The sequence below is a fragment of the Sitophilus oryzae genome, unplaced genomic scaffold (genome assembly GCF_002938485.1).
Source record: "Sitophilus oryzae breed Bouriz unplaced genomic scaffold, Soryzae_2.0 scaffold_1184_pilon_pilon, whole genome shotgun sequence".
Lineage (NCBI taxonomy): Eukaryota > Metazoa > Arthropoda > Insecta > Coleoptera > Curculionidae > Sitophilus > Sitophilus oryzae.
Window position 1 is genome coordinate 1,889,550 of NW_022145820.1, and position 21,237 is coordinate 1,910,786.

General features: G+C 33.1%; 1 protein-coding gene across 2 annotated transcripts in view; it reads right to left on the bottom strand.

The window, feature by feature from the left end:
* The window catches only part of LOC115891524 (sodium- and chloride-dependent glycine transporter 1-like), a 93,551-nt gene extending 75,067 nt beyond the window's left edge, over window positions 1-18,484 (bottom strand). The window contains exons 1-2 of one of the 2 annotated variants that reach the window (XM_030912003.1): window positions 17,972-18,484; window positions 17,694-17,910 (exon numbers count right to left, since the gene is read on the bottom strand). In XM_030912003.1, coding sequence (XP_030767863.1) covers window positions 17,694-17,910; window positions 17,972-18,382 — 628 coding nt within the window. In that variant the 5' untranslated portion in view covers window positions 18,383-18,484. Of the gene's footprint in view, window positions 1-17,693; window positions 17,911-17,962 lie in introns of both variants that reach the window. The other variant, XM_030912002.1, reaches the window with a different exon arrangement.
* Window positions 18,485-21,237: the final 2,753 nt, after the last annotated feature.

Genomic DNA, 21,237 nt, shown 5'->3' on the forward strand with positions numbered 1-21,237 from the left:
AACTTGATTCATCAATTAAAGATATATCAGGAAAATCTAAAGAAAAAGAAGGGTCTACAGTATTATCGGTATTATTGAAAAAAACGATTTTTGTGGCTTTGCAACGGCTAGAACCTGGTTGCGGCTTTAGATTCACAGCGTTTTTTGAAAAGGATGGAATTTCAAAATACGTTTTGTTTTCTAACCATTCTGCATGTCTTCTTTCGAAATTACTGCGAGTTCAATTGCATTCTTTCCACCACCTCTCAACTTTCATACAAAAAAAGTTAATTTTACTTGCAGTTGTTGGTCTAGATCATTGGAAAAGTTTTCCAAATTAAGTAGGACTTTTATTTTCGATATTATTTGACTGATTTTATTATCTTTATTAGCAGCCCATTCTTCAAATAAGATTTTGTTCTGAATTGCAGGTAACGTATCTAGAAAAAAATATATTTTTGAGAAACGGGCACTTTAGGGCAAAGAATGGAAATGGTAACGTAAACTAGGATAATTTTACAAGTGATATACAAAAAATGACAGGTATATAAGGGTATATATTTTTTTAAAGCCTGCTTAAGTTTAAATTTATTTTTTTTTAAATCTGTGTTTCAATAGTGAAAATTAAATATAAAAAAATTATATAATATTTCACAGTTCATACCTTTGTTGTTAACCTGCATTATAAACAAAAATTATTAAGTTATTTCTACTCCAAAAAAACACCAACACAAATAAAGTCTGTATTTATCTGAATAAATCGATAGCGGTCCAAATTTTGAATTAATTTAACCGTGTGGGAATTTAAGTATGAACTGTTAGTATAACTACAATTTTCTATAAGTAATTATACGTTTTGAAAACTAAACCTCGGAAAAAATGCGATTCCGGAACTCTTTATAATATGTACCCATAAATTTGTACGGAGTCCGCCTCGCACTATAGTCCGTGTTTATTTCTCGATCATACGGTATGAAGGATTAGACGTAAACAATTATCATTAATTTAATATCTATACATTTAGAAAAGACCTGTTTTGTTTATATAACATTCGTAGAACTTCCAAGAAGAACACCCCCATACTAATTATCTTTCTTCTATCCCTATCCCGCTTGTTTTATCTTAATTTTCGTCCCGACGACATCCTATCTGTGTATACCGGCGGTCCTTTGAGAGCCCGTCTCTTTAATTAGAACACCAAGTCGAAATAGATAATAATATATCATCTCTATCCCGATACTGCTGCTCCGTAAGTAGGTAGCGTTAATTAAATTTTAATCATTTAACTGTGGTTTCGGCATACATAATAAATCAAAGTTATATTCTAATTAAAGCGCCAGGGCTTAACCCTAAGGTGGAGGTGGTGTATGTGTGTGAGTTATTGATTAATTAGAAATTGGATTTCGGGAAGGGCCACACCGTAGCTACCGCCCCCCTTTCCCTCGGACCCCCTCTCGCGTCCCCTTTGGACGCCCCTGGAATGATTTAAAGTTAGAGACGTGTCTCGTGGCGGTCGGCGGCAGTGTACTGCATAATTGGTGGAAAATTCGAATTAACGTTGGCGTTATGCGGAATTCCGCTTACTTCCAGGAAGTTTTACAGTAACATGTCGATGTTTTAATGCAATAATTATACAGAGTAGTTCTTAAATAATAATGAGATTATTCAAATAATTCGAGAGCAATGGGCCGCTTGCACGTGTCTAGTAAAATTTGAGAATTTATGATTATTAACATATTTTCAGCTAAAATGTATAAATGTAAAATCAGTTCGTACAAATTTCATTTGGAAATTAATTAAATTAATAAGCTTGCTTTATCTACGTAGCCGTAGATGGAGCTAAGAGCAAACAAATTGGGGTTCTATGTAAAATAAAATAGTACACAGAGAAAAAAGAAATTGGAAGTAAAAAATAGATAAGTTAAAAAAATAATTGAAAGGCAAGTGTGGTAATTTCTGCATTAAGTTCATTAGACAACAATCTGACGACCGGTTTCGGGGAAATTATTTCCATCATTAGGCCGATTTTGCTGGATTCTTCGATCTGACAAACAAAACTCGAAATAGCACTTGATTACCAAAGGTTTGGTTTGGTTTGCTACTAATATGACGAGATATATCCGTCGCGTCGTCAGGCAGCTGTTATCGCCAATCACATACACAACACAAAAAAAATGGGCTGATCCGTCTCATAAACAGATATCCAGTCGTAGTGTATAGTCGTCTGAGTCCTGAGTTGCCATAAGGAAATCGACTGAGTTATTATTAGAACACCAAGTCAAACAACTTTTAATTTTTAAATTACACCCTTAGTATTTTTTATTTCATTTGATAGAAAATGACATTCTGAATAGAATGGCATAGCATATGTCAACTTTTGACATGTTCATTTAAAAAATGGCATTTTAAATTTTAATTTAAATTTAGAGTGCCATAGCCATAAATATAACGACAATTTGACTCGAAATACCAAGTGTATGGTACCCAATTAATCGTAAAAAAATGCTTTTGCTAAATATGCCACCCTCGTTTCATTTGAAGAAAATTTAGATATGATTAATAATACGATTTGGGCATTTTTAACGGGCCAGGACAAGACACGAAAAACATTAGACGATGAAGTGTATTTTTCCAAGGTTCCTTGATTAAAAATTGAAAAATTGAAATTTAAAATACGATTCTAGTAAGTCGAAAAGAGCAAAAATAAGAAGTATTTATTACATAATCACTTAATTTGACGCTAGATTCCAAGCGCCTGGAAAAATACTTGCTTTCTGTCTACAGGGTGGTCCGAACTGTATTCCGGAAACTTCGGCAGCATATTCTGCAGATAAAAATAAGTTCGTATAAATGTATGTCCTAAAATGCTTAGTTTCGGAGATACAGGGTGTAGAAATGTCATTTTTATTTCGATTTTTTCCAAATAATTTCAGAAGTAACGTCAATATTTGGATGAAAATTGGTGTTTGGGAGTTCTTTGGCATGAGAAATTTGATTTTGATGTCAATATGACTCCTACTAGTAGAGGGCGCCACCTACATATGTTTTAACTGGTTTGAAGAGTAATAACTTTTCGTCCGTACATGTATAAAACTACTGAGTAAAAGAATATACATTCACGACGTTTTTTACGTGAAAAAGATCACTTGGTAAAAGTCGCTACAAGTAATGGTTTTCCAGATATTTGGAATCAAAATTATCAATACCTGTCATCATTGACATAAATTAAACATGTTGACTAAATAGTTATTAGACTGAAATCATAAATTTGAAGTTAGTTTTTGTGACAAAAGTTCAACAGAAACTGTTTTATCATCATTTTTGCAGAAAAATTTATGATTAATTTAAAAAAATAAAAATTTCCCAAATTTATTATTTCAGTGAAATAACTATCTACTCAATGTATATATTATTTTTCGTCAATAATGACATGTATTGTCAATTTCCATTCTAAATATCTTAAGAAGGGTTGCTCGTAGCGGTTTTTACAGAGATATTTTTTACGTAAAAAGTCACAAAGATGTATATTTTTTCGCTCGGCAGTTTTATACAGGTACAGACAAAAAGTTATTACGCTTCAAAACAGTTAAAACACATGTAGGTGCCGCCCTCTACAAGTAGTAGTAGTAGTAGGAGTATAGTGACACCAAAATCAAAATTCTCATGTCAAAATACTACCAGACACCAATTTTCATCCAAATACCTATTGACGTTACTTCAAAAATTATTTAGAAATAATCGAAATAAAAATGAAACTTCCACACCCTGTATCTCTGAAAGTAAGCATATTAGGACATACATTTATACGAACTTAATATAGGAATACAGTTCGGACTACCCTGTATATTCAGTAGTATCTTATTTTATTAAGCGTGTTGACCGTACTCTTCATACACACGAAAATCGGCACCCAAGACCAGAAATGCCGAGCCTTAGTATACCGTAATTCATTATTATTTGGTTCTGTAACCAGAAATTAATAAAGATCAGAAATTATTCATGATAAATTCTAGTATTAAATATATTATGAAATAAAATGTTATATCAACTAAAAATGGAAAAAGAATGGAATCCAAAATCCAATTATTTTATCTAAAATTTTAATACAAAATATGCAAAATAATAAGCATATAAAAATATTTGCGAAAAATGCTAGCGCCTTTATATGATGCTTTTTAATTGACCAGCTGTCTGTCATAATTGACTTTAAAATACCAGTTTATAATTAATAAAATAAAAATTTAAATATGTTATATTATTTTCTCATTATTTTGATAATTTTATAAAATAAATTAAAAAACGTAACAATTAATAAGCCAGAAATACTACATATAACGTTATAATGGTGACAATTTGCTTTAATTGTGTTATTTCTAGTTATTTTTTATTTTTAAAAAGTTCCTTACTTTTTTAACTTTTTTTATATGTGGAAGGTATATTCAAAAGAATTAATCCTTTTTTAGTAAGTTGGGATATATTTTTTGGTTTGTTTTTTTAAACAGCTAAAATTTTCAGTTATAAATTTTGATGCTACTGTTATTCGTGACAGTTGCTTTTTAAAGCCGTGTTGAAAGGGATATATTAGCATGAAAACGCATACGTATCCGCGACTCTATACACTTTTCTTTTCTAAAAAAAGGTCAATGCCAAAAGGCCTCATATGAATCCGCATATGAACCCGCAGAGTGATAAATAGATCTCTTAGGTTAATGTTTAGGGTAGCTTTGTAATAGTATAATTCATAAAAAATCTTTGTAGATTGTGCATAATTTTTGAGGAAAAAAATTATTTTCCCAAAGCTGACTTCCAAAAAATGCTTTTTGTCACATCAAGCTATGGAGGAGCATAAAATATATTATAATCTAATAATCTAGTTGGCAAAAATATGGAATTTTATATTAGTATCTCAAATTATATTTGACAATAAGCTTCATAAAAACCTTAATAAAATAATAATTTTTAAATTAACTAACGTTCGGGTTTATTTTTGATTGATGTTCTCTAACGGACAAATGCAGCACTTTTGTATGAAAGTAAATTATTTGCAATTAACTTATTTTGATCCAAAAAATACGTAGTTGTTTTATGTCCAAGGAATATTGGGAGTCCCTGTATATTTGGTAGGTCTGCTTTTTGAAAAAATAAATTCTCCAAATTTTTTTTTTAAAAAAAATATGCGATATAGCGTTTTTTACAAGAGACAAAAAATATAGTAAATACTAGATGGTCCATTTTACGAAAAGAAAATTTGCCATCAGTGGTATTGCCAAATATTTATACTCAAATTTATGTAGGGTGGAGGTAGTTTACACCCTTCCCGTATATTTTCTTGGTTTTTGTGAATAACTGTATAAAGAGTTACTATTTACATCAACAAAACTCCTCAACAGCACTTAATGGACATAAAGAGCTATTATTACCGCTTTCCCGTTCAAAATATTCTAAGAACGTTGCGATGAGTTTTTTGCAATGCCAGTTAAGCTGCTTCGGCATCTTATACACTTGTTATTCCGATATGTCAGAATTATCGAAGTTCTAATGTACCTAGTCCAGCTTGGAAAATTGTAGTGTATTACCCAAAACTGTGGTTAGGAGCAGTTTCTGGTTAGTATTTTTGTTACTCTGAGTTGTTACCTGTAGCGACTGATGCCGTTCTAAAATTTATGGGCGGCCGCGAGATGGAGCCCGGTCCGTCGTAATTAGCGTAATTGAGAAATGATGAGTAATGACGGCGCAGCGTATCCGTGTGTTGGTGCGCGCGTGTGTGTGTCATTAGCGGACTGAAACGAAAACGGTGTTTGGCCGGTGTTCCATATTAAAGCTCCCCGTGCAACCCCCTCTATTATTTAATATATAAGACAGCCGTATCGCGCCCGTCGTCGATGGGGTGAATTAGCGTTGATTGAGTTCTTGTGTTTTTTGTCGGACAAAAGGCCAACCCCGCGACCCGCTAGGGAGAGAGCTTTGCGGGGTGTATTTTTGCGTATCGGTAAGCAGTTAGAAAATGATGAAAGCTGCAAAAATGTGGCTATTTCTTCTTTCTAAAGAGCGACAGAATCCTCAAAAACACCTGTCAAATCTAATTATTGTTGACTGCTAATTGTCAGATTATTATTATAAGAAAAATATTTATATATATTACAGTGAAAATCGAAAATCCAGTTAATTTTGTGTTTCCTGTTAATATTAACAGTTACTAGGAAATACAAAACAATTGTGTATTGGAGCAGTGAATGTCAAATGTAAAAAAATGGTCTACTTTTATTGTAGTAACTTATTTAACATGTACATTCTTACGTACAACTTTGAAAACCATCTCACTATAGTATTGATCATTAAAAAGGATTGGAACAGAGAAATGTTTAATCAGCAGGTAAATGACTATACCGTAACGTGGTATACTGATGAAACCAAAGCAGGAATAGAGATAGAAGCAGGAACAGGGATAGAAGTATTTAGGCCTGAAACTAAATATTCCAAGCCAATGGGCACCTACCCCAACATCCCTCAGGCAGAAATTTATGCTCGAAAAATACGTACAATTTATCTTAGATAGGAAATATTGGAAACAAGAAATAACCATGTTATCCAATAGTCAAACAGCATTAAAAGCGATCAAATTAGTAACCATGAAGTCGAAGATGGTCAGAGAATGCCTAGTGAAGCTGAATAAATTAGCCAAAGAAACTACCGGATGCCACTAAGGGATAGAAGGCAATGACAAAGCAAACAATTTATATAGATAAGGAGCTAACTTAAAGAGGACCTCAAGAACCTGGAACACTCCATCCGTAACCTGGAATGGGAATCTTTCAACGGTCTAAGGCATTCGAAGAAATTTCTCAGAATTTATGACCGAGAAAAAACAAAGATTTTCCTTGATTTTTTCCGTGAGAACAGTAAGTTCTGACAAAGGTCTGAGAATCTATTATGAGCTATAACTCAAGAAAGGAGGCCACAATAGATCGGCAAGGTCGCTCTCATTAACCCTCCCCCCCCGTATATTCTACATTCTAAATTCTACCGTATGATCGAGAAATAACGGCCTCAGCGATGGCTATAAAATGGAGATCGCTGTCATTTTATATGAAAATTTATATGGGAAATGTCATCGATGTTCATTTCATAGCCATCGTTGACACCGTTTTTTCTCGATCATACGGAACTACCTTATTCAACAAGCAGATATACTTGAAGGGTTCACCAGCCAGGAGTGAACTGGATGATGTCCTAGAAGATAAATATGGAGCAAATAAGAGTTAAAGTTTTTTGATGTTAGTTAATTAAAATAAAACAAGCTGGAGAAGAAAATTTGACACAAATATATTTTAAATTGTATAATTGCAAACTAAAGTAACTCAAAATACAACTGTGATCATTTTTAAGAATGTTTTTTTATACTTTTCTGAACTTGAAGCATTTTATCTCTGAAAATATTTGAAATTTTAGATATAAATTGGTTTATCGGTATATTCTTCTTCGTCATTAAGGGATTTGTTGACTTCACATTGCCTATTAATAATGTTTTCTTCGATTTTTATAAAGATTATGGTATATAAACGAGATAAAGAAGATCTTTCATGTGTTGCATTTTAGAGTGTGTTACGTTACGTCTATACGAAATGATAAAATTTTTCTTCTATATATACGAAAAATAAAAAAAAAACTTCCAAAAAGTATTTGTAAGAAAAAAAGCTTATTGATAACATAATGATAAATCAAACTCTACTTTCAGAAACGATAGAATCAGACGTTTGACATGGCTGATAATCTGATTCACTTGGTGCAAATTCATTGGTTCAGACTTTGTTTCGTGGGTTAAAATCGCGCACAGCGATAAATTTTATGGGCTTAATCCAGTCCATTTCTGAAACTAGTCAACAGAATATTCAGAAACCAAACAAAAACAGGCTACAGCTCTGAATTCTTAATACGTGAAGTATATTCATTTCTCTACTGGAAAAAACAATATTTTATAAACGTATAAAGACGATTATCTTAAAATAGTAGGAAATTGAACTTGATCCATTAATTCTGACCACTCCAATTCTTTTTATAAAAAGGTTGTATGTGAACACAAAATATTCTTTTCAGGTTTTGATAGTAACGTAAATATTGGGTATTTAAAAACTCTGCCCGGTGTTGTTCTAAATAAATAAATCCCTAGTAAGTTCCTTTCGTATTTAATCAACGAAATTTGCATTTTTTAGCATTTTCCTGGTATTAACCAAAAGCGCCAAGTTTGATTCATCCTGTACGTGTTTTTCTATCTAAATTAACTATCTTAACCAAATATTCCAAAAAATACAGTCCAAGCACGACCGCGTCATCGGAACGAGAGAAATGCATTTGCTCGACGTGAGGAAATCCGCTGGACTATTAGCCCCCTTTTCTACCCCAACAACCGGTATATAAACGGACCGGGTGGGGTGATTTAATGGCGCCGCGGCCCGCGCGTTATTAATTACCGGCCCCCTTACGCGCCCCCCAAAGGGGCGACTTTTATCTCGTTTTGTCAGCCCCGCGAGCCTTGTTTCTGGGGCCCGGTCGACGACGCGACGGTGCATAAAACCGAATGGCCGCGCGATTTTTTGTCCCAACTGTCCACCGTCCCCGGCTGACATTTGATATAATGACGGTGTTTACATTCGCGGCTTTTTATAATTAATATTTATACAGCCGTGCCGCGTGTGTGCATATATACACGGCAATGTCCGCGCTACGGATTTTTGCTTTTTGTTCGTTAGCTCTCTAATGGGACGGATACGTTTTCTGTTTTTAATATTCCTTTTATTATTGTTGTTGTTAGCGTCAGTTCGTAATTCGAGCTTATTCGTTTGTTGCCGTATATTTTCCTTTATTAATTAGTGCTGATAATTTTTTATTTAATTATATAAAAACTCCTTGTGACTAAAGGTGCGTATTCATTATCCGAACGAACGAACGAACGAACGAACGAACGAATGAAAGTGCGGTATATTTAGACGGGGACCGAACGCATGCGGCCGTTCGTTCGGTCGTGCGCTCGACCATCCGCTTCGAGTCGCTACATCAAAGGCGTTCGCCTGCGTGCGCTTTCAGATTTAAGGTGCGTATTCATTATCCGAACGAACGAACGAATGAACGTGCGGTATATTTAGATGGGGACCGAACGCATGCGGCCGTTCGTTCGTTCGTGCGCTCGACCATCCGCTTCGAGTCGGTACATCAAAGGCGTTTAGACGTCATGGTACAAAGAATACAAGGTATGATCGATAGCGGCTCCAATTTCGTTCAGTTCGCGCATACCACCTGTGACGTCACTAGGAAAATAATGAATAAATAAAAAATAAAGAAAGTTGACAGGAGATCTGCAATTTTTGGGGTTATGGTTAAGAATTGTTTATTTTAAGACTTTTTAGTTCGTTTAATTTAATAATTACTAAAACCAGCAGTTCCAAAAATATATTTAAAAATAATAATTATCTATTAACATGGATTTGGACGATAGGTAAGAATACTGAATTTATTTCTATATTCGGTATAAAATTGTTTATTAGGTTTTTAGTTTGCGATGTTTATGGTAAATAATTTTCATTTTCATTGCCTCTGAATTCACATGAGGACAGAGTTGAGGATATCTATGGAAAAGTAACCACAAGAGGAATTGTTACATCATTTAAAAAATATTGGGAAGTTTATTGTTTCCCATCGAAAAGTAGAAAATGCCAATGCAGATGAACGTATTGTAATTGTGATAGAAGTAATTCTAAGGGTGAAGTTTATTATAATTAGTGGAAGTAATACCAAGGGTGAAGTTTATTATAATTAGTGACCTCTGCTTCTTTTTATATGTAGAAGTTTCTGGTTTTGAGAATAAATCGGTTGAACGACACCCAAAATTTAAAGGAAGTATTTGCATACCCAGAATATGCCCATCAAGGATTATATAGCTCAAATTTCCTTTAATGGTAGGCAATTATTCAATGCAAATTAACTTTTTAAGTGACTAAAATATTAAATAGTTTACAATATGGTATATCACTAAAAATATATTACTTTTAGGTACAATTAGGGCCCGATACATTTCAAAAAGTAGAATATTATTTTATATTAAATGAGGTATTGTACTAACAATCAATTTATATTAATAACGGAGATTAAAAATAACAGAATAAATAATTCTTTTTCTTATACTACAAAAATAAACTATAGAATACAACAGTATTTAAAAAAATAAAAAGTGATGTTCCGGCCGAGATTCGAACTCCGGTCTCTCGCTTCCTAGCCCGACTCTTATGCACTGCTCCATAGTAACTTGCTTAGCGATAATTCAATGACGGTATATAAACAAAAAAAAAACAGGTTTATAACAATATCTTGACGATTTGAACTGGCGCGCGAATGAAGAAATGCGTGCGGTCTTCTCGTGCGGTTCTATCGTGCGGTCCCCGTCCATACCACTAGCGAACATTCGTTCGTTCGTTCGTTCGTTCGTGCGGATAATGAATACGCACCTTAATATTACTTTAAATTAATCAGTTTTTATTTTATTATATTAAGCCGCGTATAAATATGCCGAGGCAAGTACGAGACAAACCCGAAACGAGTATGAAACGAGGCTATAGCAAATTCTTTCCAAAAGGCGTACTAATATGCCGAGACGAGGACGAGACGAGTCAACCTCAAGCGGAATTCGTCATATTATAGCCTCGAGCCGAGCGATTTAGCCTCGAGCAGAGTCCCTGCCCAGTCGAACGGCGTTGTCTCGCGGCTATCCATTTTCAGTGGAGCCTTTGACGAACCCACAAAATTCTTCATAGGGCTATGCGATACTGAGGCAGTATTGATATTTTGGTATCGGTTGTATTGAATATAAAGTATCGATACTTTAAAATATTGATAAATATATTAAAGTATTATTCGATACCATTGAATATTTTAAAAAATTAATTAATAAATTTAAGTAGGTATAATGTGTTTTTTAATTGGATTAGGATCGAAAAAAATCAACAGAAGTACTATGTTTTAAATTTGTCGACGTTTCGCAAAATTTATTTGCATCTTCAGGACACTACAAAGTTAAGAGAGCAAAATACAATCAAAAAATTTTAAAAATTTAACAAACAACTTAAAACACATATCAGTGGAATTCCACACATACACAATTGGTAAAACTACCCTAATGTTAACAATTAAATAAAATATATGTATATGTTATAAACTTAAGATCGCTTGTAAATAAAAATAATAAGGGATAAGGCCAAAATATAATCAGGATATTTTCTTATTCGCATTTAACGAAAAAAATCGACTGGCACTGTTTTATACAAAAAACTACCCGGATCAGAACTAAATCAGTCATCAAACGATCTCAAATTACTAAAAGCACTTGGAAGAAAATGATAAAACACTTAACCTAGGGTTGGCAACTTTGAAAATAAAAAATAGGGGCGAGAGGATAAAAAAAGGCACAGGTGAAACATTTTTGAAACGTCGCTCAAATGTCGAGAATTTACCAAAAAGTAAACATAAAATTACATAAAAGACACAGATTAACAATTCTTTAAAGCATTGTGGCGATAAACGAATATTTTTTAGATTTTGAAGTTGGTATGTAAAGTTTTCAATACGTGAGAGAAAAGAGGACAATCAGATCAAAAAGAGGACTGTTTCTGGAATAGAGGACGGTTGGGAATCCTATTTTAACCCCCTGTAGCTACGAATCAAAGCAGAATTGGATTGGTTGATATAAAAAATAAATCTTATTTTTACGTGAGGAACTTCCCCACGAGAGATGGAACATGTTTTTTGAAACACCCTGTATATGTTTGTTTAATTTCAAAATAGGTAAAAAAACAAGCTAGATAAATTAAAGGAATTCATGATAAATTTAAATTATATTCGAACTGTTTACATTAAAAAAACTGGAGAACGCCGACTGAGATAACGGCACGGCAGCGGCGGCGGCGGAGCCTTCTGCCAGTGCCGTTTTTTTGAGTCTTTAATTATTTTATTCAATAATATATTTTGTATGTGGTTTGTATATCTATAAAATTTTTAAATAGAGTAACAGCGCTTTCAGATGGAGCGGACCGTACGCGCAGAGCGTCCGCCCGGATGTTTTTTCAAGATAGCTCATCCGGACGGAGCATACGCGACCCAGGTGAAATTGTTCATATAAGCCCATGGTACTTGCTCGAAGTCGCGGACGCTCCGTTCCATTTGAAAGCGCTGTAAGATAAGACCTAATTCGACTTTATTTATTTGAAAAATTAGAAATTTAAGTAATTAAGATTTAAATTATTAATTTAAATCTACATTTAAATGCCAATAACTAACATATATTGTAAATAATATATCTGCATTTCTTCATTTCTAAAGTTGTATATTTTTTCAAGGTATTCAATTCGCTACATTATTATTCTATGGCTTTCCATCATTGCAGCACGCTTATTAATAATTTTTAAAATATTATTATGTATATAATTTTAAATCTAATTCCCAGTTTTTTAAACCTTCGCCGTAATGTGCTTTCTGAACAGGGTTTTTTTAAAGCTCGGAGAGTATTTTTTAATTATTTCTATGGCGGGAACTTTATTATTTTCATATTTGCCTTAAATTAAGTTTCTTAGTAGTCTGGATAGTTCAAATTTCTGAATTTTTCTATATCGAATCGTTCCTTTCTTTGTCGATTCCCTTTATTTATGAAAGTACCGTAAGGAACTTCTGAGAGCATGGCCACCTTTTTCAACACACTCGATTTGCCTCTCTTATCTTCTATGCATCCTATATGTAAAGAAGCTTGTTTTACATCTTTAATTCCGTTCAGCAGAAATAGCGCATAATTTACGTTTGAGCCGTTAATAACTCGACGAAAAGTTCATTACGTTTATTCATTTTTCACAAAATTTTCATGTTTTTATAAAAGAAATCACTAATAAATCTTTGTATATGAGATTTACCTACTTTGGCTAACTTACCTATACTATTTTAGAGAAGACAAAATTGCATCTTTCTAGTTAGGATGCATTATTAACATTATTACAAATAAAGGAAAGAATATTTATATTTATATAAAAATGGGATGTGGAATCCGAGACCCTTGAGACTCGACGCAATTGTTCCGCGGAGCCGCGGTGTATACGCCACTGGTTAAATAGACGCCCCAATCCTTTTGATGGTTCGCCAAAGGCTCCGGAAAAAACGGAGACAACGCCGTCCGGCTGGGCATAGGCTCGGCTCGAAGCTCAGACCCCGTCCCAATATGACGAGTCAACCTCAAATCCGCTTGAGGTTGACTCGTCTCGGGTGTCTCTCGCACTCGTCTCGACATATTTATACGCAGCTTTAGAACACTAAAACACTTAGTTACTTTAAATGCCGAGTGTTTAGTGCTAAATGGCTATTAAAAAAACATCATAAATATCTTAAATCAAGTAGTGATAAAAAGGATTTAAAATAACTAATCCAGACCAACTTCGATTTATATCAATATGGGAAAAGATCATGTGTCAGTTAGCCAATTCGATATAAACCCAAGGAAATCGTTTGCGTAACGTCGATCTAGACATGCTTCTTTTTATAACCATTATTAATTAAACAAGGTGGACATAACATGAGAAATTCAAGGCGAAGTTTGTCGCAGGTATCAGCAGTGGAAATATACAGTACATTTTTTGATGACTCACCCGTAGATGACTGCGACGAGAAGAGGAATATAAAGGAGTATGTTGAAGAGGGAGCGGTTAGTTAATGCGTTAATAAGTCAGACAGTTTAGAGGAGTAAATCAGTTAGAATCAGTTAGCGTTTTTTAATCTTGTTTAGTTCACAGAGCCCTAAAAAATCAAGCACAATTTCAAGGACCCTCCTAATTAAAAAAAAACAGAAATTTTAGGACCAATTATTTTAGTACAAAAAAATAATTACATTTTTATAAAAATTAAAAGTACTGTATTAATGTGAAGGTTGGTGCTGCTTCCTTGCAACTAAATTAGTAAAATTCGGGTTACTTAGATGCAATCTCAAATCGTATTCCAATTGTAATCTGTTTCTGTATTATTTATTTTTAATGTATACAAGAGTAGAGAATGTCTTTTCACAGAGGTGTGGATGAGAAAAGCAGTAAATGTTTCAGTGCTTCTTCTGATATTTCTTTCTAAACTTAATTTAAATTCACCCAAAAATTTGATAAAGAAGTTTCTTTTAAATTATATTTTAAAGCTGAATATATTAATTGATTTTCCTATACTGTTATCAAGCCTTTGATATCTGAAACATTTGCGTTGAAAGGGTTTGCTATCCAGTGTTTATTTCTGTCGGGTTCTGAAAATTATTCCCCAAAAGATGACCTCAAACTGCAGAGGTGTTTGATCATTTCGTTTTCTACATTTCCTCACCAGACGATTCCAAAAACGTTACCTTCTTCTTCTTATCACGCCCTCTCCTGTCGAAGGTTGGCGATTCAAATGGCAATTGTGGCCCTGGAAACTGCAGTCCGAAAGATTTCCGCAGACGAGCATTCAAACCATCTCCTTAAATCTTTTAGCCATGAGTTCTGGCGTCTTCCTACTGATCTTTTCCCTTGCACTTTGCCCTCTATTATGAGGCGCAGTATTTCGTATCTATCACCTCTCATCACATGACCCAAGTATTGCATTTTTCTTTCCTTGATGGTATTCATTATCCCTTTTTGTTTCTGCATGCGCTGGAGTACTTCATCGTTGGTGATCCTTTGTACCCATGAGATTCGCAGCATCCGTCTGTACCCGTACATTTCGAAGGCTTCTATTCTCTTTTCGGTCTGTGAATCCAGTGTCCACCTCTCACATCCATAGAGTAACACAGAGAAGACGTAGCATCTGGTCATTCGAGTTCTGAGTTCCGCACTGAGGTCTCGTTAAAGAAGAAAAACGTTACCAGTGTAGGAAAATTATTATAGTTTTTGTTTTTTATTATTAAGGCAATTATAAATCACATTAAGTTTATTCATCTAGTACAAGATTACAGTTCGGGTTTGGAACATTTGGTGTTACAACTGGAAAATAAAACACGAATTCACAGCAATACAGGAAAACATATTACTTTTGCACTGGACGCGCGTTCTGCTAACTAAGTTAGCATCATCAGCAAATTATTAAAACTGTACTTTGAATAATCCTAATATATATCGAGAAGTCGCCTACTCTCTCATCAGAGCATGTAATTACAAGAAATCCTATGTGATGCGTCTTTGGTAGCTAGAAAAATAAGTTGTAGAAGAGTTTTCAAGAGAGATCACTTTATTTTCACTTATTATCTAAGTATTTTCAAATTATGATCAGGTCATGACCATGATTAATTTGAACCCCTACCCCCTGTAATATTTAAATGGTTAAACGATGTATCAAATTAATTAATTTATCAATCAATTTCTGAGTTTAATATAATATGAAATACAGGAATCATCATTAACCTAGAAAGAAAAAAAAAACATTTTTCATTTTTAAGTGGCGTATAGAAACAGTGCTCACAATAGGACCGCAAACTTGCAAACAATGACTTTGCTCGCAAGTCCCCACCCTTCCGTGCAGAAACAATCCTGACAGGGCCACCGCCCATACGTGGAGGTTCTAATATGTTTCTAATTGTGTCGGAGCCCCTGACGCTATATAAATCACTGAAGTTTGACCGGAAAAGCAATATGGGCCTGTTTAGACTTGACACAAAGCTTAAGAGCGATGCCTCTAATATTTCGGCCCTATAGCCTCTCTCTCGCTCTTTCTCTCCCTTGATTAATGACCTAGCTTTCGGGCAAACAAAACTGTTTACCACTTGCTCTCGAACAGTCTCGACACTAATTTGAATTTTAAAATATTAATTATCTTTTGTGTTTTTGCTATTAGTCTTTTATTAATTTCGCCTCTCCCGACAGCGAGATTAGAGCCGGCCGTCGAGGCTGCACCTTCGCGTTCGCATCTTTTAATTTGTGTCTTCCTTTCGCATCGTCGGTAAATGCACACGTAATTTTCTCCTATTATGAGTTGGAAATTAATTCTTCAATTATAACAGTAATTAATATTAAAACAAAACATACTAGAATCTCACTATTAATAATAGGGATATAATTTGTTAACTGTCCTATACAGGAAACCTGTCTCAGGAATAAAGGCGTGTAAAATAGTTAAAGTTAATAATAAAGGCGTGTAAATTTGTGTAACTAGTGCAAAAAGGACATATTTGTTGCACGACGCATGAGCTCGAGAGCTGCAATCACGCTGAGTGCAACAAATATGCCTTTTGCACATGTTGCACACAACATTTTTCCACGATCGAATTGACAGTAGTTCACAGAATAATATTACCACCAACAATGACATTTTTATTTTTTTAAATAACATTTTTTAAGTTCATTTCAATAATTTTAATGTCGCCGTTTGAAAAATTCAGTAAAGTAATTGATGGACAAACTTCATTTCCTGTAATCTTTTAAAACAACGAGATTTGGTATGTTAGTATATGACATAAATTAGGATTGATTGACATATTCAATTCGGTCACTTCCGGTTTCACCGGAAATGACTACAACTTTTGGTTTTTAAATGACACCCTCGTTTTTTTTTTAACTTTATTCGATAGAAAATGACACTTTGAATAGAATTATTTCAAATTGTAACCTGCAGTTCATAACGACAATTTGTCTCGAAATACCAAGTGTGTGGTATCAAATTATTCGTAAAATCTGCTTTTTCCAAATATGCTAATGAGCCACCCTCGTTCCATTTGAAAAAATTCATATATGATTAAAAATACTATTTGTTTAGGTTAGGTTAGGTTAGGCTGATTAAAATGACATAGCCTGTCAACTTTAGACATTTTCGAATATGGTTTATTTGAAATTGGAACATGCCATTGATAACGACAATTTGACTCGAAATACCAAGTGTGTAGTACCAAATTATTCGCAAAAAAATGCTTTTTCTAGATATGCTAAAGAGCCACCCTCGTTCCATTTGACAAAAATGAGATATGGTTAAAAATACGATTTGGGAATCTTTTAACCGGCCAAGACAAGACACTAAAAACATTAGACGATCAAATCTATTTTTCCAAGGCTCCTTGATTAAAAATTTGTGTTTTTAACACAGCCATGGTACTCTAGATTGAGATTTAAAATACAATTTGTTTTTGAGCGAATATGTCAAAAGTTGACATATGACATATGATATATGTCATTCGATTCAGAGTGTCATTTTCTATCGAATAAAATAAAAAATAATACCGAGGGTGCTACTTAAAAATCAAAAGTCCTAATTTGTGTCGTATACTAACATACCAAAGCTCGTTTTTTTATCTGAAAAAATAAAAAAGTTATAAGGGTGAGCCACTTTTGAGACGCACCCGGTATAGAAACATCATATGAATTCCAAACATAGCATAAAACACAAATTATAATTTTTGCACTATTTATCTAATAATTCATCTGAGTTACTGTTTTATATGAAACAAAAATGACATGATATTTCTGAAATGGAATTTAATGGCAAATCTGCTGAGTAAAAATAAATATATTATGCCATTTAAAAATATAAAAGTTTAATTTTAAAATATCTTTGAACCACCTTGTAGGTCTATTAACAATTATTTTTAAAAATCTACTAGCTTGTTGATATTATTTGAAAAAATAAAACTCTTCTAATATATTTGAGTAAAAAACGAATATATGACATAGACAAATTTAAAACAATTTACTTACCATTGGTAAGTCGGTTCCTTCCCAATCCTAAGTGCCATATCGATTTTGGAGCACCTTTTACCAAATTTGTTATATTACTTATAAAATTATCATACAGCTCAAGAAATTTTAAATTTCTCGGTAACATTGTTCCACGAATATCATTAATGTAATTACCACAAAGTGTTAAAACTTGAATATTTCGGAAATTCTTAATTGTGAAATCAAAAGTTTTAATCTAAAATTGATATTTACTTAGATTTAAATATATAGACGAAAAAGAGACATACAAAACACACATCTAAATGTAGGATTTTAAGATTCTTCTCCAAGTAACTCATGTCGATAACATCGCAAGTCTGTACTGCATGGTTTATCAGCTCTCGAAAGTCACCTAACATTTTATTCCTATCTTGAATAATATCCGTATCATGTTTGTTATAGTTCTTTAGTTGATAATTTAATATTTCAAATTTAACGTGGTTTAAAAGAGCATCCTGATTTTGCTGCGAATTGAGTTCTTCCAAAAAAACACCAAACACCGATTTTCGAAGTTTAAACAGTAAAGCATCTTGCAACGATATATGATATTGTCGAATTTCTTCTAAGATCCTTTTTTTGCGTTTGAAAACAATCTCTTCCGGAGCCCAGCGTTGTATGTTAAGGTTTTTGGCTGGCGGGAATTGAATTAATTTCGTGCTTGAGTCCATTTTGGGTGATTAATACTGGGAATTTTAAATATGCGTGTATAATTATTTCCTGGAAATAGTTATGACATAAATTTTGACAATACATCAATCAAACGGATTTCCGAATTGACACATATAAGTGTCATGGGTGGTTTATTTAGGCTGTGTTGCGTTGCAAAACCAGGCGAACCAGACCGGTAAACTACGGTAAAGAACGGTTCCTGAAAAACATCGGAACGGTTTGGTAAAATACTGGAAACGTCAAAATATTAACGTTTTCTAAATGTCAATAACTCTGTTATAAAATTTACCTTTTATGCATTTTTAATGTACCTATTCTCTGATACTTTTACGTTTGCTTCTTCTTTTCAATGGAGTTTAATACTGAAAAGTTCTCTATTAATATACTGTTAAACTCGTTAGACAGCTCAAGTGAAGATTTGCAGGTCCAATATTAAAACAGATCAATAATAAATAAACAAATCTAATCAATATTTATATTTTTATAGCTTACACAACATTCACGATTACTTGTCGTCTTGTTTTTCATGTTTTCTTTAAATGTTCCTGAATTTAAGAAACAATGGCTGCATGATAAGTTTAAATGGTCCTAAAAAGTCATTCTATTTAGTTAATGCTTTTGGATGCAAATACAAAATATTACAAATTTTAGAAATTACATGAGAATTTCACTCGAACTTCCAATACTTGCTTGATTTCTGTCACATAAATGACAATGATTGACAAACAAAACCAGAAAACCCCTTCTCGCGCTGGTCAGTTTGGTGACAGTTATAACCGAATTTTTCAGGAACCGTGTTCCGTAATAAGAAAACTTTCAGGAAACCGATAACATAAAACCATAACCAAGGTAATCAACGGAATACACCCTTAGTCAGTAAGAAACAAATACCATACAAGTCACGAAACCATATGCGTTACTACCCTCAAACTGCCCATAGAAATGTGCTTTGATATATTAGAATAATTTAACAGCACACTGAGTTTTCTTAATCATTTTATCAAAAAAGTAGGTACTCTAGATCATATATACTTACGTGGATGCATAAACGCAATACGATTAGCATTAAAAACGATGTCTCCAACATCACGACATACTATTTTCAAACCTTCTTTATATCACTTATGAAACGTTCAGTAGGTTTGTCTTTCCGGATAATCATGCTTTAAAATTTGCACGTATTTCCAAAATAATCACAATTCCATACGGTATAAAAATTATAAATTTTACATTATTATGCAAACCAGAATGGAAACCAACTTTGCATTGTCATCATATTGTCATAATCTTGTCATAATCTTATTTTCATTTTGTAAAAACGCTTGTTTTTTGCGTTTTTTATTTTAAAAATGTTATTGATTACTCTTTTATCCATCGCTTTTATATAGTAAAAGATGCAAGTGTGTTCAGTAAGAAGTTAATTTTAAGTTTGTGCAATTATATTTCTATTTTTTTTGTTGTACTTTTTAAATACTCGTAAAAATGACTATGTTTGGTGTGTAGAAGTTCTAATATAAAGGACCCCGAATTATCTTTTCATAGACAAGTAAAGTATTCAGTTCTACTTTATTTACAATATAGCACACGGGCATATTTTCTGATTAGATTTCCTAAGAATATTGATATTCGTTCGGAGTGGCTAAATTTATTTTTTATATAATTTTATGTTTTTTTTGACAGTAAACATTCAATTTCTTGTTTAAATATATGCATTTTACGAATATGAATTTTTAAAATTAATATTCAAATTTGGCGTCTGGATGATAGTTCCTTGATAGATAGAGTAGAAGCACCGCGTGTGCAACAAAGAAAGAAGATAAAATAAGTCGTTAATACGTTTACGACAGTTTCCACGTAAGTATACATGATCTAGGGTAGATACGTAGACTGACCACAGACTAGCTGGTGTTCATACATGTGTTATGAACACAAGCTAGTTTTTGGTCAGTCATGGTATACATCTTTGAATACAAACGATACGATATGCTACTGAAGCAGGTAAGGCAAATTGACCTATCTAAATTCTTTGACATCTAATCTTTGACGAGTAGAAAATAAAAGCAGGAAAACAAGCAAAAATATATAATTAGTTAATTTTAAGTGAATTTCATAAATGATTGGTTTACCGAAAATTTATTCCATTATTTCACTCGATTTTTGACCGAGATCTACCGCATACTACACAACCAATTATTTTACAGTCTTTTTCGATCAATCGCAATAATTTCACTGTTAATTGAAGTTCTGCCACATTTTTTTTCTAGATTTACTACCTTTATACAACTATCAGTAGTAGAATAAATAATAAATAACATAAAATAAGTGTAAATATGAACAATCTTCGCATTGTCACAGGAGATTATCTCCTCAATGAACACTTTAGTAGGATGAAGCTAAGAAATAGCGGCAAATGTAGATTCTGTGGAGAAAATGGGAAAACATCAGAACACTTCTTGGGGTGAAAATCAAAACGTGATATTTTTTATGAAGAATGTTTTTTTCTCAAAAAGTTAATAATAAGAAATTTTTTCCTCTTGTAAAGACAATCTGGTGACATACTGTAGATACTCGTAGTAATATAGCAATAAGTATATAAAATTTCTTTATTAATGTATTTTGTCAAAAGAAACTACATGGATTGCAATTCCGATTGAAAATAAATATCCTAAAGAACTTCAGACTATTAGTTCTCCTATAATCTTATTCCAATATCAAGAAAATCGAGTCAAAACATCTACTGCGACATAATAAAATAAAGAAGAAAAAGTCACTGATGTTTTTCCTTAGATAATCTAGATTCAATCATTGGTCGTCCCGCCCCAAAATACGGTTCCCTATCCGTTTTTTTCTCTTC